Source organism: Carcharhinus amblyrhynchos, chromosome 28, assembly GCF_965287045.1.
Source record: "Carcharhinus amblyrhynchos chromosome 28, sCarAmb.v2.hapA, whole genome shotgun sequence".
Taxonomy (NCBI): domain Eukaryota; kingdom Metazoa; phylum Chordata; class Chondrichthyes; order Carcharhiniformes; family Carcharhinidae; genus Carcharhinus; species Carcharhinus amblyrhynchos.
Window position 1 is genome coordinate 21,444,437 of NC_137351.1, and position 26,978 is coordinate 21,471,414.

Below are 26,978 nucleotides of genomic sequence, written 5' to 3' on the forward strand. Positions count from 1 at the left end.
GTTTCACCGTATTGTATAGTTAAACTGTATTCCAAGATAATGATAAGAAGTGTCGCATTTTAACTTTGTCTTTTACAGGCAAACATGGAAAAGCAAATGCATCAGCGTCTCGAATTGCAACAGACCTACCAAGAGCAAATGGCTTTCAAACAGAAGCGAATGCAGGCGGAGAAGGAGGAGGAGGATGAGTTACGGAGGAAAATGATGGCTAAACTTGCAGAGGATGACCGTATTGAACAGATGAATGAACAGAAAAGACGCATGAAACAGCTTGAGCATAAGAGGGCTGTGGAGAAAATCATCGAAGATCGACGGCAACAATTTGAAGCAAACCAGGTACGTAGTGTGCATCATGTAAAATATCTTTTGCCTATGTTTAAGTTTATTTATTAGTGTCACAAGTACATTTACATAAACATTGCAATGAAGTTACTTGAAAACCTCCTAGTCGCCACACTCTGGTGCCTGTTCGGGTACACTGAGGGAAAACTTAGCATGGCCAATGCACCTAACCAGCATGTCTTTCGGACTGTGGGAGGAAACCGGAGCACCCGGAGGAAACTCACACGGACATGGAGAGAACATGCGAACTCCGCGCAGACAGTGACCCAAGCCAAGAATCAAACCTAGGTCCATGGCACTGTGAGGTACCAGTGCTCACCACTGTGCCACCCTCTTAATGTCCTTCATATGGTATAGAATCATATATTGGCTACAACACAGAAGGAAGCCATATAGCCTGGCTCCCCTGTAAGAGCCACTTGGTTAGTCTAACTCCTTTCCCAACCAGTCTGCAATTTCTTCTCCTAACTGTCTAATTCCTTTTTGAAGGCTCAATTTGAATCTACGTGCACCACACTCTCTGGAACTGCGTTGCTGATCCTAAGCACTGCATTTAAAAAAAAAACCTTAATTTGGTGTCTCTTGATTCTTGAGCCTTTTGCCACCAAAGGAACAGTTCCTTCATTTCTACTCTGTCCAAACCCATCATGATTTTAACACCACCATTCATTCTCCTCTCAACCTTCTCTTCTCTTAAGAGAACCACGCTACTTTTCCAGTCTATCTGCATAATTGAAGTCTCTCATCCTCAGAACCTTCTTCAATGCCTTTAAATCTTTTCTGAAGTGTGGTGCACCAAATTGGGCACAATCCAGTGAGGCTGAACCAGTATTTTATACAGGTTCACCATAAATACCTTGGTTTTGTATTCTATGCCTCTAATTATAAAGCTTTGAGTGCCTTTGTTATTGACTTTTTCAATCTGCTTTTCCACCATCGACAATTTTCACACATATACATTCTTTGCAGCCACGTCCCCTTTATTTCATATCGCCGCTCCTCATTCTTTTCAACAAAAGGAATCACTTTTTATTTAACAACTTGTTACTTAATAGCTCCTTGTTTTGGCATTCTATTTTGTTTCCTATAGCAAAGTTACTATTTCATTTTTAGCAGTAGCCCACGCATTTTTGGCATGTAAATGAACATATTGACGTGTACAAAAAGTACAGGTTTTTGTATCTTTCTTTATACTTGAGCTAACATCTCAGTACTTCTTTCCATTTAAAAAAATGTAATTTGTGACTTAAGTTCAGTCAAGGCCCCAGTGCATCATGCTTCATGCACAGAGGCTAAGAATCTGTATATTCTTCATATATCGCTGCCAATGCATTTTGATTAATAAGTTTAATATTATATAGCAACGGGAGCGTGAAAGACAATATGAAGAAGAGAGGAAGAAGGTAGCTCTTCAAAACATAATTGAAGAAGAAAGGAAGAAACTTCTCAAAGAACATGCCAGCAAACTGCTAGGCTACCTTCCAAAGGTATGGATAGTGAGGGATCTTATGAGTTTATAAGCTGAATTATAGAATTTTAGCCATGATGTGGAGATGCCAGCATTGGACTGGAGTGGGCACACCAAAAAGTGTCTCAATACCAGGTTAGGTCCAGCAGGTTTATTTGGAATCATGCGCTTTCGGAGCACTGCTCCTTCCTCAGGTAACTCATCTGATGAAGGAGCAGCATTCTGAAAGTTTGTGATTCCAACTAAACCTATTGGGCTTTAACCTGGTGTTGTGAGACTTCTTACTATAGAATTTTAGAGTTTTAGTATTTAGATTATATTCCTTGGAAGGGATTAGCAGAAGAGCAGCTCTGAAGCTTCATAAATCACTTCACTTGACTATGAAACACTCTCCCAGACATTGGACATTTGGAACTCCAGTCACTGTGAATGGGATGAAGTACAACTCTCAAGACTAGCATTGCTGGAACATGTGCAAGCTCTGGGAAGCCTGAGTGGTACTATCCTCAAACTAGCAGGGTTAATTTTGTTACAGGTATTCCAACTACACCCTGGTGTTGTATTGCCTTGTTATCATTTTTCCACTAATTGCACTACTTGTGCAGTCAATAACAATAACGTACTTGTGTGGTGCCTTTTAAAATAATTGAACCTTCCAAAATGCTCCATAAAAACATATGAAACAGCACATGGTGCTAAGCTACGTATGGAGATATTAGGGCTGATGTTCAAAAATCTGGTCATAAAAATCTTATGTTTATGGGAGATAGAACAAGAGAGACAGGTGACAACATCAATGCTGCAAATTCAGAAGAATGAGGGGAGATCTTATAGAAACATATAACATAATGAAGGGAATAGATAAGATAGAAACAGGGAAGTTAATTCCACTGGTGGGTGGAACTGGAACTAGAACTAGGGGGCATGGCCTCAAAATAAGGGGGAGCAGATTTAGGACTGAGTTGAGGAGGAACTTCTTCACACAAAGGGTTGTATATTTGTGGAATTCCCTGCCCAGTGAAGCAATTGAGGCTATCTTATTGGACATTTTTAAGGCAAGGGTAGATACATTTTTGAACAGAAAAGGAATTAAGGATTATGGTGAGCGGCGGGTAAGTGGAGCTGAGTCCATGAAAAGATCAGCCATAATCTTATTGAATGGCAGAGCAGGGGCCTGACGCCTACTCATTCTCCTAGTTCTTATGTTCTTAAATATTCTGGTTTAACCTCCAGGGAAAAGGATAGAGTAGGCTTGCAGTTAAAGAGTTTTCTGCAGAGACTGAAGACAATGACTTTGGTCTTTCCTGTATTTGGAGATAATTTCTGTTCATCCAATACTAGTAGTTGGTCAAAAAATCTGACATTTAGAGATAGTAGAGGGTTGAAAGAGTGGTGGTGAGATAGAGCTGGATGTTGTCAGCATACATATGGAAACTGATGTGTTTTTGGATATCTTTTATGAAGCAGTATGTCGATGAGAATATGAGGGCATCAAGAATTGATCCTTGGGAGGTATTAGTGGTAGTGATATGCAAGTGGGATAGCTTCAATAGATGAGAATGGAACCAGATGAATGCAGTCCCACCCAGTTAGATGACAGTGGAGATGCATTAGAAAAAGATGAAATGGGCAATAGTGTCAAAATCATGTGAAACATTAGGCAGGCAATTAATATCAAGTCAATAATAGATTTATTTTTTATTGAAATTGATCTGTTTGTAAAATAATGAATTATTTCTTGCCCCTTTTTTGCATATTGATTTTAAATAATTCTTAGATTTCCCCTTTTTTTGAAGAACTCTACTCAGTCAAAAGAATTGAAGGAAATTAATATATTTATTGATTCTTGTGCACAATTAACTCAAGATCAATATTGGCTCCAAAATTCTTTTATTTGTTCATGAGATGTGATCATTGCTGGCCACGTCAACATCTATTGCCTATCCCTAATTGGTCTCAATAGTGCTGGTGAACTGCCTTCTCGAACCCATGCATGTGATGTCGATACACCACAGTGATTTGTGAGGGAGTTCCCAGATTTTGACTTTGTGACAGTGAGGGGATGATGATATATTTGCAAGACAGGTTGGATAGTGACTTGGGGAATCCTCAGGCGATGATGTTCCCGTGTGCCTGCCGCCTTTTATTCTAGGCAGTAGGTGTTGTGGGTTTGGAAGTTATTTTGAAGGAGCCTTGGCTAGTTGCTGTAGTGTTTCTTACAGATGGTACACATTGTTGCTATGGTATGCCAATGGTGAAAAGAGTGAATGTTTTAAGGCAGTGGATGGTCTGTCGATCAAGCTGGCTGATTTGTCCTGGATTGTGTCAAGCTTCTTGAATGTTGTTGGAGCTGCACTCATCCAGGCAATTGTAGAGTATTTCATCACACTCCTGACATACCCTGAAGATGTTATACAGAAATGGAAGGTGAGGGTTACCAGCAAGTGGTCTGGTCCTTTAGTCAGAGGATGTTGATAGTTGGAGAGGGAGATGGAAAGACGTAGCTGCTGAGTGCAGGAGTTCCAAAGGTCAGGACCACTGATTCTGTAATGAAGAAGCAAGGAAGAAGAAGTATTTTAGTTGAACTTGAGTGTGTGCACAGTGGTATGAGGAGGACACGTCTGTCAAGGAGTTTGAAGGGCAAGAATCTTAGTCGGGTTGTAACCTACTAGATAATATTTATTTTATGGTAAAAGTGGACATCCAGAAAGAAAAGGGTTGGCAAAATCCAGTTACAAGAGATTAAAATTGTAGATTATGGTTTTGGCAACAGAACAATGGCTGGATGCAGCAAGTATTGTAGATGTGAAAAATAGAAAGAAAAATGAGAAAGTTAAACTCAGTTGAACAACATCACTGAGTGTGTGATAGTGGTTAACATGGAAATCATCTGGAGTCATAAAAACAATCACAGGAATTTAAATACTTTGGATTTAACTACTTCGAACTGAAGAAAATTTGACTCATCTAAGCTGCCATGTTTGAAAAGCAGTTAGAGACCATAGCAACAATTGAGGTAATCAAAGGAGTTAGTGAGGTAAAGCTAAGAGCCATCAGCCAATCCCAAACTTCTAGATAATATTACCGAGCTAAATGAAGAAGATCCATGGGGTACATCAGAGCTGATTTCCGGAAGAGAAAGAGAAACTATTTGAGAAAATGCAACAGATAGGAGTAGAAGCAGGACAACCATGCCATGGAGCTGGGCAGTGAAAGAATGCACATTCTCCTCATGTCTGCGTGGGTTTACTCCAGGTACTCTGGTTTCCTCCCACAGTCCGAAGATGTGAAGGCTAGGTTGATTGGCTATGCTTAAAAAAATGCCCCTTAGTGTCCTGAGATGGGTAGGTTAGAGGGATAAGTGGGTAAAATATGTAGGGATATGGGGGTAGGGCCTGGATGGGATTGTGTTCGGTGCAGACTCAATGGCCCAAAGGGCCTCTTTCTGCACTGTAGGGTTCTTTGATTCTGTGAATTATATCAGAAGATGTTGGAATAGTTAGTTGACTGTTAAAAGCTGTGGAGAGTTGAAGGAGTATGGAAATGTGCAACAGTCACATATTGGGCCCAATTCTCCCAACCCGACGCACACGTTTTTTGGCACGTTAGGTTGGGAGATGCGTGTGTCAGCCATTAGGTGGCATTCATCAATGCTGGAAACTGGTGGGAAGATGAAGTAAGTGATTTAAATCTACTTTCAATCTATTTTAAATGGGATTATCCGGGTCTGATAGCACCTCCCGCCTCGCCAGGAATACTTCACTCCGCCGGGGTTTTGAGTAGCTCCCCACTTTCAGGGAACTAGCAGGAGACCCCGCTGGAGTCAGTGAGTGGGGTGGGGGGTGCGTTGGTGCCCCCTGGGTTTGGGTGCCCTGGCTGTGCCAGCCTACGCTCCCAACACTGCCCAAGGGACAAAGTGTCCATACCAGGGAGCAGCTTGGCACTGTCCATCAGGAGGAAGGCCAGCGATTGGGGTAGGCTGGGGGGGGAGGGGGGTGAAGGGGGTACACCTGCCTCCCTGGCAGGAATAGGTCAGCGGGCTGTGCTAGTGATTGCAGTGTACTAGGATGAGGGATGTCGGGGCTGGTCAGGGAATGCTTGTGTGGGCTGCATTCAGGCCGTGGGGTGTCGGGAGGAGCAGCAGTGCAGGGGTCCCAAGCTGGCCAGCGATCGAGCTGGTCAGCGAAGTATAGGCTGACAGCTTGGGGCTACTGCGCATGTGTGGAGTTCCAGAACTGCCAGACTCCAGTGTGAATAGGCCCCGCCCACTCCCGAGCTTTTAATGATATTCACGATTGTGACCTCTGCATTGCATAGAATGTGGGAGATTCGCGTTTGAACTCCTGCTGAAAAAGCAATCATGATTTCCACCAGTTTTCCTGCCAATTCAGCACATAGAACTTTTGGGGGAGAATCGGGCCCATTGATGGAGACTTTCACTGCTGTGAAGCGCGCCCGATTTTGACAGCTTTGTACAGGAGAAATGAGAAAGATGGGAGTGTAGTTTTTAGATCTGTGGAGTGCAGCAGACTCATAAACAAGCCTCAGTGAGAATTATGTCTTGATGTGCAGTAGGCCCTTAATTAAATTTGCGAGTTTAAATAATAATTGTTTCAGTTCATTGTAAGCATTTTGTAGATATGACAAAGTTGCCTTGTTTAATATCGAGGTACAATTAAGTCAATGATGTTTTTTCCTTCATAATATGGGTGGTCCTGCATATTTTGTGCATGCATCATGTCCACGTGAGAGGAGTGCCTCTGACTGCCTGTGCTCAAACTTAAAGATTCCCCAACTTGAGAATCAGTTAGGGAGTGTTGCATATAAAAGCAACAAGGGCTTCTTCACTTTACAGGGATAGGGAGTCAACAAAAAATACCAAAAGGTCCAAAAACTAATGATGTTGAATGATTGAAACTGATTGTACTTTTATTTAAATATTAGTTTATTGTAGGAAGTACAATAAACTCTGGTTAAGTTGATTACTTTCTCCTCTATATCTTTGAAAGGGGGTGTTTAAAGATGAGCAAGACCTTGAACTGTTTGATGAGAGCTTCAGAGAAAATTTCAAGAAAGGAAGCGCCAATCTGTCTTCAGATGAAGGCTGGGATTGTTAGCCCTGTACTCATCACCATGTTTGGCATTGAAAACGTGGCTCCAGCAGATAGCACAGTTACTTCAAGTCATAAGTTTATATTGTCTCCTATTTTCAATTATAGAATTGGAAATGTAACTGATGTGAATTTTGATGATGTTATATAAATAAATAATATAAATCAGTATGAAACTGTTCTTCTCTATAGAGAAAATCCATTATAAAGACCAGTGGAATATAATTTTGCTCAGATCAGGTAAGTTTTTCCATTTAACAAATTCCTGCCAATCTGTTTAGCGTTACATTAATACTTACCTTTGTTTCTCTGGAAAATTGGTAGTTTACTGTGTAAACTACATCTATTACATGTGGGGAAAAAAAAATGAATGAGTAGCTCAACAAAGGAATAATAAATGGAGGGTCAATAAATGGAGTTTCCTACTATGTGGGCCCTCCTATTTCAATGTTTGCATATTTTGGGAGTAAAGCTTTGCATAATTGGTTTTGCACGTAGAAATGTTGAGGTAACAGAATAGCACTGCCTTCTGTAGTCTCCTCGTCTTATATCACACAAAGACCAAGAAATCATAGAATTCCTCCAGTACAGGAGGAGGCAATTTAGCCCATCAAGCCTGCACGAACAACAAGCCCAGCCTATCTTGGTAGCCCCACATGATTACCCTGCTACTCCCCCTCTGAAACCAGGATCAATTTACCATGGCCAAACAACCTAACCCATTCGTCTTTGGACTGTGGCAACAAACCGGAGCACTCAGAGGAAACCCACGCAGACAAGGGGAGAATGTACAAACTCTACACAGACAAAAACCCAAACTAGGAATTGAACAAGCGTACCTGGCGCTGTGAGACAACAATGCTAACTACTGTGCCACCATTTGATCATAACAGTTCATTTTGATCTGAAGGAAACAAACTAATTTTTAACCCACAAAACCCTATCCACCCTCAAGGCTTGTTGATGGAGAGGTATGTGATAGACCCATATCTTCATTTCAAGGAATAACAGAAACTGCATAAGTCACTTGATCTATATTAAACATCCTCCAGCCACTTTAACAAAGCAGTGCAACATAGAAACAGGGTTAGTTCTACAAGTTGCATGAATAGTTCTTCCCAAAAATTACTCTATAATTACTGATGGGTCTGATCATATAAACTTAGTGTGTGATTTGGAACTGTTGTCCAGCTAGTGTTGAGTGTGCATGAATGTGCCTCAATAACTCAGGTTCCTGTTGCTTTGAGTGCTATGCTCATGATTGACTTACCTCAGAGCAATCTTCTCCATGCATTGCTGTGCCAGAAATAGACTTTATATTTTTCTCATGCAAGTTAAAGTATTTATGTTTTTTCTTAGGTCTACAATTAGCATTTTGTAGAAAGGTGTCCGAAAATCTGACGGGAAGATTATTCACAATGTGTTTATGAACTAGCTGTTCTAGTAAATCAATTCCGCTCCTATGTCAGAAGCATCAATATGCTCTGCAATATCAGGTGTAAAACTAGGTCTATTACACGCAAGTGAAATGAATTTTAGTATGAATATGTATTTCTCTCAACTTAAATGTTTGTTTCCAAATGGTTTTCCAGGATGGGAGTGTAAGAAACTAGAATTGTTAGTTTGAAACAGGCTTCCTAAATGTTATTTGTACTTTAAAATTACTAACCAGCATCTTCAACATGGACAATGGCACTTAGTTTTGAGAGGCAACAATTATTAAGGGGCAAAGACCCAGTCCTTTCCAAGTTTGCTGTGATAGTCACTGTTGTGGTAGGAATAAATCCAGACAGATTTCTAAAGAAGGCAGCTGACTGAGTTGACCCTTCCATCAGGGTTTTCTTACAGATTAACATTCAGAAGTATAATTTCCCAAGTAAATTGCAAAGTTAAACTTGAGGTTTTGCAGTAACCAGATAATTGGTTCAGAGCATATCAACTAATATTGTCCAATTCCCTTCTAATTTCAGATTGGTTGAGGGCAACATAGCTAATAGCGGTATGATAAACGTAGAGTAGCTTCAAATAGTTAAATTTATGAAAATAAGCCCCTCCAGCAGTGGCAATTACTTCATGTCAGTCCACAAAGTTTTTGTTAATTCAATTAGCTAATGCCAAGTTCTTTCCTCTTAAGAATGAGATTGTAGGTATATCTACCAACACTATTTAGAGGAGAGAGGGAGTTGCACACAACAATTAAGTACGAGTCATATGAAGTCCTGGATGTAATAGATAAACTGGAAAAAAATGGAATGGCGATAATCTCACTAAGTTTCACAGACCTATTTTTAAGTGCTTATTGTCCTTGTTTGTAAAGTGAAGCTGAATGGGACTAGGCTGATGTTTCTTATTGCTGGATACTCAAGATTTCATTATTAATTTGTGGCTGACCCTATTTGGGCTTGCTGCTTACACATGCTTTAAAACCATTGCTTTGAAACCAGATTGAACTGAGCATGGATAAGTACCAACACTGTTATGTTCTAAAGGAAAATATATTGAATAAAAATTAAAACTAATCAAACACAAGCAACCTTACATAGCAGAAATACTGCTACATAAAGAATTTCTGCTAAGTAGCTTAAGATGTGGGCCATACAAGAAGCTGATAGTGAAAACAAATGTAGCATTTCAGCTGGGGTTTGTAGCTTAAATGGGAAAGAGAAAACACAATCATTAGGTAAAAACAAATACCCCTCAATTAATGGACTACCAGTAGAATGAATTAAATAACAAAAAAGGATGAAAATAATTTTATATTTATTCCTTTAAAATACTTTTTGTAAAATTGGCAAGAGTAGGATGGATGTAAATACTGAACTCCATTCATACACAAGTGCAACAAAAGCTTATGTTTTACAATGTTGAGTTGAGTGTAACTTCCAAATTTCTATTCTGATCAGTTTCCCCATTCCAATGCTTTAATAAATTCCTCTTCGGTGAAAGAGAGCATTTTAGCAGCTTCCATGTGCATCTGAAAAAAAACGGACATGTTTGTAAATTTCTTCTGCAATTATACTTATTTCAATTCCTAGATTATGTGGGTGCCATTTAAAAAGAAAACATTATTCCTTAGTTTTTAAACTTGGTGTTAGTAATATCTATCATAATTTTAAAAATGCTTTTACTGATAGTAAATTCCCATTTTTGTCCCATCTTACCTTTTGCCTTTTAAGGATGTCGATCAGCTTCATCTGCTTCTTAAAGCCAGCCATGAGCTCCATTTTCTGCTTTTCTAACTTTTTGTTTTCGCTCCTCAGCTGTTCAATCGTTAGTTTCTCTTGATTAGTTGAGTCCTAATGATAAATAATTAGCTTATTTACAAAAGTATTTGTTTGTATTGCACCAGATTTTGATTTTGACCATCCTCTGTCAACCATTTTGATGGACCGGCACAGAGTGCCATAAAACCTGACTGCAAGACTAATCAAGTCAATGCCATGTCAGATGTTCTAAAGAGTAGTTTAATGAAAGATAGATATCAAAACATTGCAGCTCTCAAAGCTGACAAGTAGAAATAGCAAGATGTACAAGAGCAAAATGAACATGAGTTAATAAAACATGAGAATATGGGCTGAAGACAACCAAAAGGACAGCAAATAAATAGAAAAAATAATAAGCTGCACTGGCTGAAGTGTTCTTTTCTGGTTAACTTACTAACTCCTTTCTGCATGGGAGTTTGAGAGGGTTCCTCACTGACTGGATCTGATTTTCCTCATATATCAAATCACAAGTGAAATCATAGATTCCTGATTTGAGATTATCAGTAAAACACTCATGGGCTGATGCACAATATTGATCAATTTTGATGTTCGAATGAATACAGTGCACACTTAAATGGTGTTGTATCAAGTTCTGATCACAGGATAGATGATGTCACCCCACATCGCAAATTCAAAAACAGATTCTAACTCTTGACAAAAAAGTTGCTAGGTGTATAAAATTTATACCGATTATTAATCGGGATCAAATTTTTAAAGGAAAACTATTTTGTGGAATTAACTGTTAACAAGAGGTTTATGTTCAGCAGTGCTAAACGTTAAAGGATTTTGGAACAGGGAAGTCAGAGCTTGTTGTAATTCAAATAAACAATCCTATAACAATGATAATGGTGACTGTCCATCTTAGGTGACAAAAGATTTAAGAAGGAACAATAATCAGGCTTCAGGATCATTGCTTCTGACTGTCCAGAACAGTGGTTCTTAAACTGTTTTGATTAAAGAATTTCTTTTAACTGGATTAGTAATCACAGGTCTCCTTCTAAATTGCAATGCTATATAATAACATGAAGGTCCTGCAAGTAAAATGTATTTCTATGTTTTTAAGGAAACAGACATTTACTACTACCAGTAAGATGGGTGTGCCTGCATTTTGCTGAAGCAACCATCTGCTTGATAAGCGATAGTGCCCAGTGAGACTAGGACACAGATAAACACTAGAAGGGCAGGGAAGTGTATGAGTACTGGGAAAGTGTGCCGAGAAAGCAGGAGCCCAGAGAAAGGAGGAGGAGGAACTTGCAGACAGGAGGAGTCCTGTGGACTAGGAACATGGAGAGTGCACTACAGGAGTAGGGGGAGAATAGAATATGTCTCCAATTTCCACATACTCATTTAGTCATTGCCCTGGCCAGTTAACAATGTTGCTCATCAGTCGGCCAGCCCTGCGTTGTCGACTATGAATGTCCTTGATTTGGGAACCACTTGTTTAGATGGGTAAAGTGAAATTATTTGGGCAGAGTAAAAGAAGTGGCAGGTTTGGAAAGTAACCCCAAAAAAAGATGGCTAACCAGTTGCTAACCCTGTCTGTAGCAATCTGAAACTGGCTGCTGATGAAAACAAATAACATTCTTAGGATATTGTGCTGTCTTTCTTATATTTTTGTCCAGAATAAACACTGTATGAAGTTAAGAAAAGTATGTAGAGGAGAGTATTGTGTAACTCAGACCCTGAGTTATGAAATACCAATAACCTGGTTTATACGAGCACCAAATATAACCTAATTTTCTTACTAATATTCGCTATCCTGTTAGCCTTGCTATTTTGTTATTGTCCATTGACTTGATCAGATTTTATTGCCCATCCCTAATTATCTTTGAGAAGGCAGTGGTGAGCTTCTTGAACCACTGCAGTCCATTTATTGTAGGAATACCCATAGTACTGTTCTGTGAAGCAACATTAATATGACTTTGAGAGGAATGTAGGTGATGGTGTTTCAATGCATTTGCTGCTTTTCTCCTTCTCGATGGTAGAGGTCACAGGTTTGGAAGTTGCTGTTGAAGGAACCTTGGTGAGTTGCTACACTGCATCTTCTAAATGTTCATACTGCTGTCACTCTGTTGGTGATGGAGGGTGTGAATGTTTATTGTAGTGGATGTTTATTGGGTGCTAGTCACGCAGGCTGGTTTATTCCAGATGGTTTTGAGCGAATTGGATGTTGTTGGATTTCACTCATCCAGTCAAGTGGAGAGGCACACTCCTGACATGTGACTTGTAGATGATGGACAGGCTTTGGGCAATTAGATGCTGAGTTACTCTCCACCAAATTCCCAGCCTCTGACCTACTCTTGTTGCCACAATATTTATAAGGCTAGTCCAGTTCAGTTTCCGGTCAATGGTTAGCCACAGGATATTGGTAGTGGGAGTTCAGTAATGTAATGCCTTTGAATGTCAGGAAGAGTTGGTTAGATTCTCTGTTAGTTGATTAACCAACCACCACAATTCACAATGGATGTGGTAGGACTGCAGAACTTAGATCTGATCCACTGTTTGTGGGCTTGCTTAGCTTTGCATATCCCATGCTGCTTCTGCTGTTTGGCATGCAAGTAATCCTGGTGTGGCTTCACCAGGTTGACACCTCATTGTTAGGTATGCATGGTGCTACTTCTACCATGCTCTCCTATGCACTCTTTGTTGACCTGGGTTGATCCCCTGGTTTGATGACCATTGTTGAACTGGGGAGCTGTCGGGCTTTGAAATTACAAATTGGAGGCTTCGATATTGGCAGCATCATTACTGACCAAGTCCTAAAGGACTCTAGCTGTTTGACTGGATCTTTGGCAGGCAGTGAGGGAACAAAAAAATGGGGAAAAACGTGATTCGTCCATTGTCTGGAGTCACATGTAAGTAAGACCAGGTACGGGCTTCTTTACCTAAACAATATTAGTGAACCAAGTTGATTTTTGCGACAATCAACAATGGTTTCGTAGTCACCATTAAACAATTTTTAATTGCAGCTTTGTTAATTGAATTTAAATTGCCATGGTGGGATTTGAACCTATGCCCCAAAGCATTAATCTGGACTTCTTGATTATTAGTCCATTAACCTTACTTATGTTTATAATTTACCTTATTATTCTGCTTGACTTTATTCAGCTCTGTCTTGTATTTTTCGACCTCTTCTAATGCCCTGTTCAGACGAACCTCTGTGGCACCGTGGTTTGTAGCAGCTTGTTTCTGGGCCCTTTTCTGGCTGTCCAGTTCCTGAAATAACAGTTATATGGCAAGGAAAGATCATTGAATATTCACTTGTAAGATGTTAAAATGTATGAAAACACAGTCAATTACACAAACAAGCCTCATATTCTGCACATTAACATTCCTCCAACGATATCACTGATCCTATTTGCTGTCTTTCTTTTATGTTAAATAATTGCAGGTGGAAAAGTGGACATGGTGGAAATAATAATTTTAGCAATTTACTGTCAAATTGCACTTTTTGATATGGATTTAACAGTGCAGTACACATATTAAAAGATTGAAAATATCAATTAAGAAAGTTATTAAGGGGTGGATCCAAGTCCAAAGACGTGCAGGCTAGGTGGACTAACTGTACTAAATTGCCCCTTAGTGTCCAAAGATGTGCTGGTTAGGGGGATTCGTGGGATAAATGCATGGGGGTATGGGTAAAGATGCTCTGTCAAATAGTTGGTACAGACTCCATGGGCCGAATGGTCTCCTGCAATGTAGGGATTCTATGACACAATACGGCATTGTCAACATTATAAACCTGTTACCCCAATTCTATGAGAGCCAGGCTTTACTTACTACTGACATTCTTACTGTCCATTTTTTAAAATGGTTTTTTTTTAGAAGGAATATATTATACCATGTTGGCTGTGAAATATGTTTAACAAAATGTACTTTCATTCTTTCCTTACTGCGTATCCAAAACAAATTGAATATCAAATTTCTCAAGCCTTCTCAATTAAATCCAAATAACTTATTCATATGCAACGTTTTTATTTGAAAATATGATCTGCATGTAAACCAGCTCCTTAATAAACTCATGGAAAAGACGAATAATTTTCCATACAAGAGAATACCATCTCCATTTGTCTTCAGTAGTCATCAGTTAGTAAGTATTAAATGCACAAACAACCCCAAATATTATATCTTATTATTTATAAATCACATTTATTTAATAATGAATCTGCTACAGTATTTTACTCCATGCTGGATGATGTATAGTATCAACCATCTTAGTTTATCTTAGTCCCTGCAATGTAGGGATTCTATGATGCAATAAGGCATTGTCAACATTATAAACCTGTTACCCCAATTCTATGAGAGCCAGGCTTTACTTACCACTGACATTCTTACTGTCCATTTTTTAAAATGGTTTTTTTAGAAGGAATATATTATACCATGTTGGCTGTGAAATATGTTACTCAATCCTCTATATTTGTCTTTGTTTCTTTCCTTCTGGTTGTCTTTTACTCCCTTTTGCCCCATCACTCTCTCCTGCCTTTTTTATTTTGTCCTAGGTGGGTATGGTGTGATTGCGTCCTGTGATGAAATATGTAGAGAAAATATCTGCTGTATCCATCCATGAGGATGGCATGGTGGCACAGTGGTTAGCCTTCATAGTGTCAGGGACCTGGGTTCAATTCCTGACTTGAGTCACTGTTTGTGCCGAATCTGCACATTCTCTCTGTGTCTGCATGGGTTTTCTCTGGGTGCTCCGGTTTCCTTCCACAAGTGCAATGGGCAGGTTAGATGCATGGCCATGTTAAATTCTCTCTATGTAGCTGAACAGGCACAAGTGTGGCGGTGACTAAGGGGTTTTTACAGTAACTTCATTGCAGTGTTAACGTAGGCCTATTTGTGACACCCAATAGTTACGGGTTTTCACCCCCTGTTCTTGTCACTCTTTTTTCTTGCACACTATCCCACTGCTATTACATCCCCATCCCATTTTCTCCTCCACATTTCTTTAGCAGCAGCTAGCTTTCCTGTTCTGGTGTGCTGTATGCTTGAAGATGGGTTATTTAATACAATATTCAATCACATGAGCTGTCTACTCTTTAAACCTTTGTTTATCTTTTTCCGGTAATGTTTCATGCGTTTCAAAAGTGCTACAATTGGTAACACTGTATATTTCTGAAAACTTATTTTCACTGATGTGTGGTCATTTGTATTTGTAATTTTCCATTCTACTGCCACTAATACAACTTGGCAAATTTGCACAAGTCAATAGCCTCTTTCCTTCAGTATTCTGAAAAAGGTTGAATCATTTCAATGGGTGTCTGAATCGCTGGCTGAATTTAGTACTGGTATTAACACAGCAAATCTGAAATTTAGGTTATCGATAATTATCTGCAGAAGTGCCTTACATCTAACAGTCTGAAGAGATGAAATGAAGATTAATACACACAAATGATACAATTACATATTAATTTATAGCAATGTGCTGGTTAGGTGCATTGACCATGCTAAATTCTCCCTCAGTGTACCTGGACAGGCGCTGGAGTATGGCAACTAGGGGATTTTCATAGTAACTTCACTGCAGTGAAGTTGATGTAAGCCTACTTGTGACACTAATAAACTTTATTTTTACCTTAATTTAGAAATCGCTAAATGTATTTTCTTAAATAATTTTTGTAATTTTGTGACCAAGCAGTTTAATACAGACCTTTTTACTAAAAGCAATATAACTGCATATTTAATATAACTCTTTTCCCCAAGTGTTAACTATTCACCTTTATTTAAAAGTACACTGCTCACCTCACAATCGTTTCAGTAAAATAATGCATTGGGTTTTATGTGATGAATTCTTACATTTTAATCATTAGTATTCAGTTTAATGTCTTATATTTAAATGGACATTGATTAAAATAATTGAACTTGGAATGACTAGATTTTGATGGTTTACTTGTACAACTGTAAATATGCATCAACTAATGTGCAGGTATAGTGGGTATGTTGCTAGATTAGTTATCCAAAATCCTGAGACTAATACAGAAAACGTGAGTTCATGTCCAAGATGGACACTTCGTGAATCTGAATCCAGTTTAATAATCTGATATCAATTAAAGTCCAAAAGTGTGCAGGTTAGGTGAATTGGCCATGTGAAATTGCCTCTTGGTTGGACAGATTAGGAGAGTGGGCAAAGAAGTGGCAGATGAAATACAATGTGGAAAAGTGTGAGGTTTATGCATTTTAGAAAGAGGAATGGAACATAAGAACATAAGAAATAGGAGCAGGAGTAGGCCATCTAGCCCTTCGAGCCTGCCCCGCCATTCAATAAGATCATGGCTAATCTGTCGTGGCTCAGTTCCACATTCCCGCCCTCTCCCCATAACCCTTAATCCCCTCACTTATCAAAAACCCATCAACCCGCGTCTTAAAAATATTTAGCGAGGTAGCCTCCACCACTTCAACGGGCAGAGAATTCCAGAGATTCACCACCCTTTGAGTGAAGAAGTTCCTCCTCAACTCCGTTCTAAACCGCCCCCCCTTTATCTTGAGGCTGTGCCCCCTAGTCCTACTGTCCTTTCTGAGCGGGAAGAGTCTCTCCACCTCTATCCTATCCATCCCATTCATCATCTTATATGTCTCAATGAGATCTCCCCTCATTCTTCTAAACTCTAACGAGTACAAGCCTAGTTTATTCAGCCTCTCCTCATAGCTCAACCCCCTCAACTCCGGTATCAGCCTAGTAAACCTCCTCTGCACTCACTCCAAGGCCAAAATATCCTTGCGTAAGTGCGGTAACCAAAACTGCACACAGTACTCCAGCTGCGGCCTCACCAATGCCCTATACAGCTGCAGCAAGACCTCCCTACTTTTATATTCAATCCCCCTCGCTATGAAGGCCAGCATCCCATTAGCCTTCCTGACCACCTGCTGCACCTGCAGGCTGAGTTTTTGCGACTCATGCACAAGGACCCCGAGGTCCCTCTGCACCGTCGCCTGCTGCAGTTTTTCGCCACGTAAGTAATAGTCCTTCCTACCAAAGTGGACCACCTCGCACTTGCCAACATTAAATTCCATTTGCCAGTTCCTGGCCCATTCGCCCAGCCTATCTAGATCCTTCTGCAGACTCTCCACACCCTCTGCGCAGTTTGCTGTTCCACCAATCTTGGTGTCATCAGCAAATTTCGACACCATACACTCGGTTCCCTCCTCCAGATCATCTATATAAATGGTAAATAGCTGAGGCCCCAGCACCGACCGCTGGGGCACTCCACCAGTCACCAACCGCCAATCCGAATAGCACCCATTAACCCCACTCTCTGCCTCCTATTTGACAACCAATCCTCTATCCACGCTAACACCCTACCCCCAACTCCATGCCCCCTTACCTTCTGCAATAACCTCTTGTGAGCAAAGATTTTTTTCTAAATGGGGAAATGCTTAGGAAATCAGAAACACAAAGGGATTTGGGAGTCCTTGATCAAGATCCTCTTATGGTTAACGTGCAGGTTCAGTCGGCAGTTAGGAAGGCAAATGCAATGTTAGCATTCATAGAACATAGAACATTACAGCGCAGAACAGGCCCTTCGGCCCACGATGTTGCGCTGACCAATTAAAAAAGCAATGACCCTCTAACCTAAACCAATCCCTTTCCATCCATAAACCTATCCACGGATCTCTTAAACGCCCCCAAACTAGGCGCATCTACAATTGCAGCAGGCAGGGCATTCAAATCCCTCACCACCCTCTGGGTAAAGAACCTACCTCTGACATCCGTCCTATATCTACCACCCCTTAATTTAAAGCTATGCCCCCTCGTGCTAGCTTTCTCCATCCGAGGAAAAAGGCTATCACTGTCCACCCTATCTAAACCTCTAATCATATTTGCTGTTTGTAATTTTTATTAATGATCTGGATGAGGGTATAGTTGGGTGGATTAGTAAATTTGCTGATGACACCAAAGTCGGAGGTGTGGTAGATTATGAGGAAGGGTGTCATAGCTTGCAGGGAGACTTAGACAGGTTGCAGAGCTGGGCCGAGAGGTGGCGGATGGAGTTTAATGCGGAGAAGTGTGAGGTAATTCACTTTGGTAGGAATAACAGATGTGTCGAGTATAGAGCTAACGGGAGGACTCTGAATAGTGTGGATGAACAGAGGGATCTAGGCGTATGTGTACATAGATCCCTGAAAGTTGGGAATCAAGTAGATAAAGTTGTTAAGAAGGCATACGGTGTCTTGGCGTTTATTGGTAGGGGGATTGAATTTAGGAGTCGCAGCGTCATGTTGCAACTGTACACAACTCTGGTGCGGCCGCACTTGGAGTATTGTGTGCAGTTCTGGTCCCCACATTATAGGAAGGATGTGGAGGCTTTGGAGAGGGTGCAGAGGAGGTTTACCAGGATGTTGCCTGGTATGGAGTGGAGGTCCTATGAGGAGAGACTGAGGGATTTGGGGTTGTTTTTGCTAGAAAGAAGGCGGCTAAGAGGGGATCTTATTGAAACATATAAGATGATTAGAGGTTTAGATAGGGTGGATCGTGATAGCCTTTTTCCTCGGATGGAGAAAGCTAGCACGAGGGGGCATGGCTTTAAATTAAGGGGGGGTAGTTATAGGACGGATGTCAGGGGTAGGTTCTTTACCCAGAGGGTGGTGAGGGATTGGAATGCCCTGCCTGCTGCAGTTGTAAATGCGCCTAGTTTGGGGGCGTTTAAGAGATCCGTGGATAGGTTTATGGATGAAAAGGGATTGGTTTAGGTTAGAGGGTCATTGTTTTTTAACTGGTCGGCGCAACATCGTGGGCCGAAGGGCCTGTTCTGCACTGTAATGTTCTATGTTCTAATAAGGTTGAGAGGGCTAGAATACAAAAGCAGGGATGTACTTCTGAGGCTGTATTAGGCTCTGGTCAGATCCCATTTGGAGCACTGAGCAGTTTTGGACCCCATATCCAAGGAAGGATATGCTGGCCTCGGAAAAGGTCCGAAGGAGGTTCACAAGAATGACCCTGGAATGAAGAGCTTGTCGTATGAGGAACAGTTGAAGACTCTGGGTCTGTACTTTAGAAGGATGAGGGGGGATCTTATTGAAACTTACAGGATATTGCAAGGCATGGATGGAGTGGACATGGAGACAATGTTTTCACTAGTAGGAAAAATTAGAACCAGAGGGGACAATCTTAGGCTAAAGGGACAATCCTTTAAAAGAGAGATGAGGAGGAACTTCTTCAATCAGAGAGTGGTGAATCTGTGGAACTCTTTGCCGCAGAAGGCTGTGGAGGCCAGGTCCTCGAGTGTCTTCAACACAGTGATGGATAAGTTCTTGATTAATAAGGGGATCGGGGATCAGGGATTATGGGGAAAAGACACAAGAATGGGAATGAGAAAAATATCAGCCATGATTAAATGGTGAAGCAAACTTGATGGAACAAATGGCCTAATTCTGTTCCTCTGTCTTATGGCCTTCGTTTCAGGGGGACTAGCTAGGGTAAATATTATAGGGTTATGTGGACGGGATGGGTTGGATGGCTTCGTTCTAAAGATCTGGTGAACTGTGTGACCATTGTTTCAACTTGGAAAGAAATGAAGTATTTCCAGTGATTATGTGTGAGTAGTATCTGCAGTGTCACCTTTTTTCTGAAATCTGGTAAAAAGCGAGGAAAACATAAATAGTGAACTTTACCTTTCTAACCATCAGATGGCAGCAACAAGTAATTCCTGATGTGCTGACTTTTACACACGACTGCTGAATTGTTGAATTAGTAACGTAGGGAGGGAGGGAGAGAGATGACCAAGAAGTTGTCTCTTGCAGATCTGCTTTGTGCACACTATTCATTAACAATTGGGTTTGACACCAATGTAATTTTCCACTGGCTTGAAGCAAGACTGGAAAGCCTGAGAGGATGCCCACAGTCAGCTGTTTTAATGGGCATTTGTACGATCTAAATGGTGTTTGCAGCACCTGCCAGTCTGAAGAGCAATCCCCAATTAACCCACCACTGAGAGAACCACAATGTGATTTTGCATTGGTGGGGTTTCTGACTTCTTGCCTTTTGACAAATTGGCCACACCCCCTCACCATCAAACCAGCCACAGGTGGGCGGGGAAAATTCAGCCCAATTTTTCTACTTTAATGCAACATCTACGGGTCTCGAGGCTAAAATTTCGAAATATTTGTTCATCTCATTGGTTCACAGAAGAGACACTCCACAAAAAGTGAATTATCACTTTTACACGTTCATTTTATCTTCCCATCCTGAAACATATGCACATACCGAACCATCTCAAAAATATCAATACCGTCAGAGCATTCAATATAAATGTCACTGCACACACCTTGTGTGTTTAACAAACAGTTTTATATCGTTATAATGAAAATTTGTCTTTGTCTCAAGTTGAGTGACTGTTTGAAAATTTTATACTTGGTGAGTTTAACAGCCATCCAGGGCAGAATCTTGTATCCAATTTTCTCCCTATACAATGTTGAGCTTATAATTATAAGTTTTCCACTTCTGCGCTCAATAGACCAATTCTTCCCATTAACTTTAATGATGGAAAATCATGAGCTGGGAAGCACTGAAATGGAAAATTCTTGCCACTGTGTCCTAATAACATTATTTTCAAATACTTGAGATTTCATGGTTGGTTCAGTGTGCATTTAACCGACAGCTCCATTCTGAAGCAAACATTACAGTAACCCAAAATATTCTGCTAACATTTTTCTGCAATATAAAATGGGTAATTCCTCTCAAGTAATTAATTCAGGGGCAGTTAGAAAACGTCACAAGAAACAGGCTAAAGAATCTCAAAAAAAACTACCAGGAAACTGAGCAAAAAAAAAAAATTTGAAAGACAGAACAAACACCGCAATAAAAGTATGTGATTCGAATTTCCCCATAGAATCACAGAATCACTACAGTGCAGAAGGAGGCCACTCGGCCTATTGAGTCTGCACCGATCACAATCCCACCCAGGCCCTATTTCCATAACCCCGCATTTTTACCCTGCTCATCTCCTGCCATAAGAGTCAATTTAGCATGGCCCATCAACCTAACCCGCACATCTTTGGGCTGTCGGTGGAAACTTAAGTACTCAGAAGAAACCCACACAGACATGAGGAAAACGTGCAAACTCCACAGAGACAATGACCTGAGGCCAGAATTGAAGCCGGGTCCCTGATGCCGTGAGGCAGCAGTGCTAACCACTGTGCCACCCATTAAATCAAATATGTTCTTAATGCGTCAGTTATGGAAAACAAGTGACCAGATGCTTACAAACAATCTTGCTTCCGAGCAGATATGAGCAATGTGGAGATCTGAAAGCATTTCATCTGCTTGTCCTTTTGACCAAGTGATATTCAAAAGCGTTGAAATTATCCTCCATTTAACAAAAATATTTAAGTAGGAATGCTGCAACTGAACTGAATCAGGTATGAATTTATTCACATCATTATAAAATAATATATACCTTTTGCAAACAGGTCACTTGTTGTTGCAGTCCATCACTTCTCTTGTGCGCCTCATCTGCTAGGTTCTTATACTTTTCAATTTGTGTCTGCTGGATGCTGGCTGTTTTCTGTAACTTGTTACGATCTTCCTCTATCTCTTTTACTCGCCTGCTCAAAGAATCATTTTCATCGTCCTATTATTTAATCAAACAGAGATTATGCAAAATAACCTTACAAATAGGTTTTGGATAAAATTAAAATCCTTTCAATTGAAATGGTCACCTCAATGTTAAGATTCACAATGCAAAGTGAACTGAAATTTATTGCCAATTCAATAATTTCAAATTAGGAGAAGGTAAAGATAATGCAGCGGACTTTCAGAAGGCATCTCATATACATGCCATATTTTAAATAAGAAATGTGAGGCAGCAGTTAAGACAGAATGTTAAAATGAATCCAGTTCCATAAGTAAAGAAATGGCTGAGGAACAAGAAGCAGAGTAGAGAAAATTAATTAATCATATCTAGATAGTACAGAAGGAGGCATACAGCCCATCGAGCCTACCCCAACAACATTCTCACCCAAGCCCTATGTTCATAACCCCACATATTTACTGTGCTAATCCCCCTGACAATAAGGGGCATTTTATCATGGCCAATTAATCTAACCTGCACATCTTCGGACTGTGGGAGGAAACCAAAGTACCTGCAGGAAAACCATGCAGACACAGGGAGAATCTGCAAACTCCACACTGTCACACAAGGCCAGAACTGAACCCGTGCCTGTGGCACTGTGAGGCAGCAGCACTAACCACTATATCACCTACTGTGCCATCCTAGGTAGTGATCAAATTCTTTCATTTGCCAATATACAAATGATTTGGTCTACGCACAAGAGGAATGATGTTGAAATTTGCTAGTGATATCAAAGTGAGAAAGAATATAAGAACATAAGAACTAGGAACAGGACTAGGCCATCTGGCCTCTCGATCCTGCTCCACCATTCAATAAGATCATGACTGATTTTTTTGTGGACTCAGCTCCACTTACCCACCCACTCATCATAACCCTTCATTCCTTTACTGTTCAAAAGTTTATCTATCCTTGCCTTAAAAACATTCAATGAGGTAGCTTCAACTGCTTCATTGGGCATGAAATTCCACAGATTCACAACCTTTTTTGTGTGAAGAAGTTCCCCAACTCAGTCCTAAATCTCCTTCCCCTTATTTTGAGGCTATGCCCCCTTGTTTCAGTTTCACCCACAGCGGAAACAACTTCCCTGCTTCTATCTTATCTATTCCCTTCATAATCTTATGTTTCTATAAGATCTCCCTTCATTCTTCTGAATTCCAATGAGTATAGCCTCAGTCTACTCAGTCTCTCCTCATAAGCCAACCCTCTCAACTCCAGAATCAACCCAATGAATCTCCTCGGCACCACCTCCAGTGCCAGTATATTCCTTATCAAGTAAGGAGACCAAAACTGTAGACAGTACTCCAGGTGTGACCTCACCAGCGCCTTATACAGCTGCAACATAACCTTGCTGTTTTTAAACTCCATCCCTCTAGCAATAAAGGACAAAATTCCATTTGCCTTCTTAATTACCTGCTGCACCTGCAAACCAACTCTGTGAGATTCTTGCACAAGGACACCCAGTCCCTCTGCACAGCAGCATGCTGCAATTTTTTACCATTTAAGTAATAGTTCATTTTGTTGTTATTCCTGCCAAAATGGATGACTTCACATTTACCAACATTGTACTCCATCTGCCAGACCCTCAGCCATTTACTTAGACTATCTACATCCTTTTGCAGACTTCCAGCGTCCTCTGCATATTTTGCTCTGCCACCTATCTTAGTGTCACCTGTGAATTTTGACACACTACACTTAGTCCCTAACTCCAAAGCATGTATGTAAAACATACACAACTGCAGTCCCAACACTGATCGCCGACAAGAAAAACACCCATTTACCCCTACTCTTTGCTTTCTGTTAGTTAACCAATCCTCTATCCATGCTAATACATTACCAGTAACAACGTGCATCTTTATCTTATGTAGCAGTCTTTGGTGTGGTACCTTGTCAAATGCCTTCTGGAAATCCAGATACACCACATCCACAGGTTCCCCACTGTCCACTGCACATGTAATGTTCTCAAAGAATTCCAAATTAGTCAAACATGACCTTCCCTTCATGAATCCATGCTGCATCTTAGCAATGGGACAATTTATATAAGATGTCTCACTATTCTTCCTTCTTGATAGATTCAAGCAGAAGTTAAGCTAATCGGCCTATAGTTACCTGCCTTTTGTCTACCTCCTTTTTTAAACAGTGGCGTCACATTTGCTGTTTTCCAATCTGCGGGAACCACCCCAGAGTCCAGTGAATTTTGGTAAATTACCACTAGTGCATTTGCTATTTCTCCTGCTGTCTCTTTTAGTATTCCATCAGGACCAGAAGACTTGTCTACTTTTAGCCCCCATTCAAATTGCCCAACACTACCTCTTTTGTGATAATGATAATTTCTAGGTTCTCACCTGCCCTACCCTTCCTGTCATCAATTTTTGGCAACTTATTTATGTCTCCCACTGTGAAGACCGACACAAAATACCTGTTCAATGCCTCAGCCATTTTCTTATTTCCAGTTATCACAACCCCCTTCTCATCCTCTAAAGGACCAATATTTACTTTAGCCACTGTTTTTATATTCTGAGCTAGTTTACTCCCAGAATCCATCTTACTTTTCTTTATAGCTTTTCTCGTGACTTTCTGCTAACCTTTAAAAATATCCCAATTCTCTAGGTTCCCACTAATCTTTGCTATTTTGTATGCATTTTCTTTCAATTTGATACCCTCTTTTACTCCCTTAGATATCCATGGCTGATTATCTCTTTTTCTACAGTCCTTCCCTGTCACTGGTAAATACTTTTGCTGAGCACTGTGGAAGTTTGTTTTGAACATGGGAGATCACTGCAAGGCTTAGATCAGTTTGTAGAGTGAACAGCTAAGTTGTCAGGTGCAATCTAATGCAGAGGGACAAAAAAAAAAGGAAGAGTATTTGAGAAATTTAAAATTCTTAAAATGGGGAAACATATCTGAAGTCCAGGTACATCATTAAAAGCAGTGCAGGTAGAATAGACCATTTGAAAGAAAGGGCGAGAAACTGATATTCAATTTATACAACACATTAGCACACAGTTGGACATGTAATTCTCAGAATCCTGTTAAAGATGGCTATTATGGCAGTGGAAAGCATATAGAGAAAATTCATTGAAATTACTTAAAGAAAGAGAGGTTATATTTATGAAGGAATGCTAGAAAAATTTGAACTTTCTTCATTCAAACAGTGAAGATTGATGGAGGCTTCATACAAGTTTCAACTAATGAAAGATTTTGAGAAGGAAAATCATAGAATCCCCACAGTGCAGAAGGAGGCCATTTGGCCCATCAAGTCTGCACCGACCACATTCCCTATTCCCCTAACCTCACATATTTACCCTCCTAATCCCCCTGACACTAAAATCAATTTAGCATAGCCAAACAACCTAACCCGTACATCTTTGGACTGTGGGAGGAAACCAGAGCACCCGGAGGAAACCCATGCAGACACAGGGAGAATGTGAAAACTCCACACAGACAGTGACCCAAGGTCAGAATTGAACCCAGATCCCTGGTGCTGTGAGAACATAAGAAATAAGAACATAAGAAATAGGAGCAGGAGCAGGCCATCCGGCCCCTCGAGCCTGCCCCGCCATTCAATAAGATCATGGCTGATCTGTCGTGGCTCAGTTCCACTTTCCCGCCCTCTCCCCATAACCCTTAATCCCTTCTCTTATCAAAAACCCATCAACCCGCTTCTTAAAAATATTTAGCGAGGCAGCCTCCACCACTTCAACGGGCAGAGAATTCCAGAGATTCACCACCCTTTGAGTGAAGAAGTTCCTCCTCAACTCCGTTCTGAACCGCCCCCCCTTTATCTTGAGGCTGTGCCCCCTAGTCCTACTGTCTTTTTTGAGCGGGAAGAGTCTTTCCACCTCTATCCTATCCATCCCATTCATCATCTTATACGTCTCAATGAGATCTCCCCTCATTCTTCTAAACTCTAACGAGTACAAGCCTAGTTTATTCAGCCTCTCCTCATAGCTCAACCCCCTCAACTCCGGTATCAGCCTAGTAAACCTCCTCTGCACTCCCTCCAAGGCCAAAATATCCTTGCGCAGGTGCGGCGCCCAAAACTGCACACAGTACTCCAGCTGCGGCCTCACCAATGCCCTATACAGCTGCAGCAAGACCTCCCTACTTTTATATTCAATCCCCCTCGCTATGAAGGCCAGCATCCCATTCGCCTTCCTGACCACCTGCTGCACCTGCAGGCTGGGTTTTTGCGACTCATGCACAAGGACCCCGAGGTCCCTCTGCACCGTCGCCTGCTGCAGTTTTTCGCCACGTAAGTAATAGTCCTTCCTACCATTCTTCCTACCAAAGTGGACCACCTCACACTTGCCAACATTAAATTCCATTTGCCATTTCCTGGCCCATTCGCCCAGCCTATCTAGATCCTTCTGCAGACTCTCCACACCCTCCGCACAATTTGCCTTTCCCCCAATCTTGGTGTCATCAGCAAATTTCGACACCCTACACTCGGTTCCCTCCTCCAGATCATCTATATAAATGGTAAATAGCTGAGGCCCCAGCACCGACCCCTGGGGCACCCCACTAGTCACCAACCGCCAATCCGAATAGCACCCATTGACCCCCACTCTCTGCCTCCTATTTGACAACCAATCCTCTATCCACGCTAACACCCTACCCCCAACTCCATGTCCTCTGACCTTCTGCAGTAACCTCTTGTGAGGTACCTTATCAAACGCCTTCTGAAAATCCAGAAAGACCACATCCACCGGCTCTCCTCTATCCACTGCCCTAGACACATCCTCATAGAACTCCAGTAAATTTGTCAGACACGACTTCCCTTTAATGAAACCGTGTTGCGTCTGCCCTATCAAGCAATTCCCTTCAAGATGCCTCGCAATTTCCTCCTTAATGACGGATTCTAACATTTTACCTACCACAGACGTTAAACTAACCGGCCTGTAATTCCCCGCCTTTTGCCTGGCACCCTTCTTAAACAACGGCGTAACATTAGCCGTTTTCCAATCCTCCGGCACTTCCCCGGAATCCAGCGACGTCTGGAAAATAACCACCAAGGCATCCACTATCACCTCCGCCATTTCTTTCAGAACCCTCGGATGCATTCCATCCGGTCCTGGGGACTTGTCCACAATCAGCCCCTCCAGTCTGTCGCGCACCACCTCTCTAGTAACAGTAATGTCATTAAGACCCTCCAGTCCTACCACCTTTCCATCGCTAACACCCGGCAAATTATTCACGTCCTCCTCCGTGAAGACAGAAACAAAAAAGTTAT

The 26,978-nt window shown here is 41.1% G+C and overlaps 2 protein-coding genes across 3 annotated transcripts in view; one reads left to right on the top strand and one right to left on the bottom strand.

The window, feature by feature from the left end:
- mns1 (meiosis-specific nuclear structural 1) overlaps positions 1–6,987 on the top strand; it is a 28,921-nt gene extending 21,934 nt beyond the window's left edge. Inside the window, exons 8-10 of the mRNA XM_080214187.1 lie at positions 79–336; positions 1,704–1,829; positions 6,820–6,987. Of these exons, the coding sequence (XP_080070313.1) occupies positions 79–336; positions 1,704–1,829; positions 6,820–6,927 (492 nt within the window). The 3' untranslated portion in view covers positions 6,928–6,987. The remainder of the gene's footprint in view (positions 1–78; positions 337–1,703; positions 1,830–6,819) is intronic.
- A 2,677-nt stretch (positions 6,988–9,664) lies between these two features.
- tex9 (testis expressed 9) overlaps positions 9,665–26,978 on the bottom strand; it is a 65,308-nt gene continuing 47,994 nt past the window's right edge. For both annotated transcript variants that reach the window (XM_080214300.1, XM_080214301.1), the window contains 4 exons: positions 21,575–21,748; positions 13,266–13,400; positions 10,083–10,217; positions 9,665–9,895 (listed from right to left, as the gene is read on the bottom strand). In XM_080214300.1, the coding sequence (XP_080070426.1) occupies positions 9,821–9,895; positions 10,083–10,217; positions 13,266–13,400; positions 21,575–21,748 (519 nt within the window). In that variant the 3' untranslated portion in view covers positions 9,665–9,820. The remainder of the gene's footprint in view (positions 9,896–10,082; positions 10,218–13,265; positions 13,401–21,574; positions 21,749–26,978) is intronic.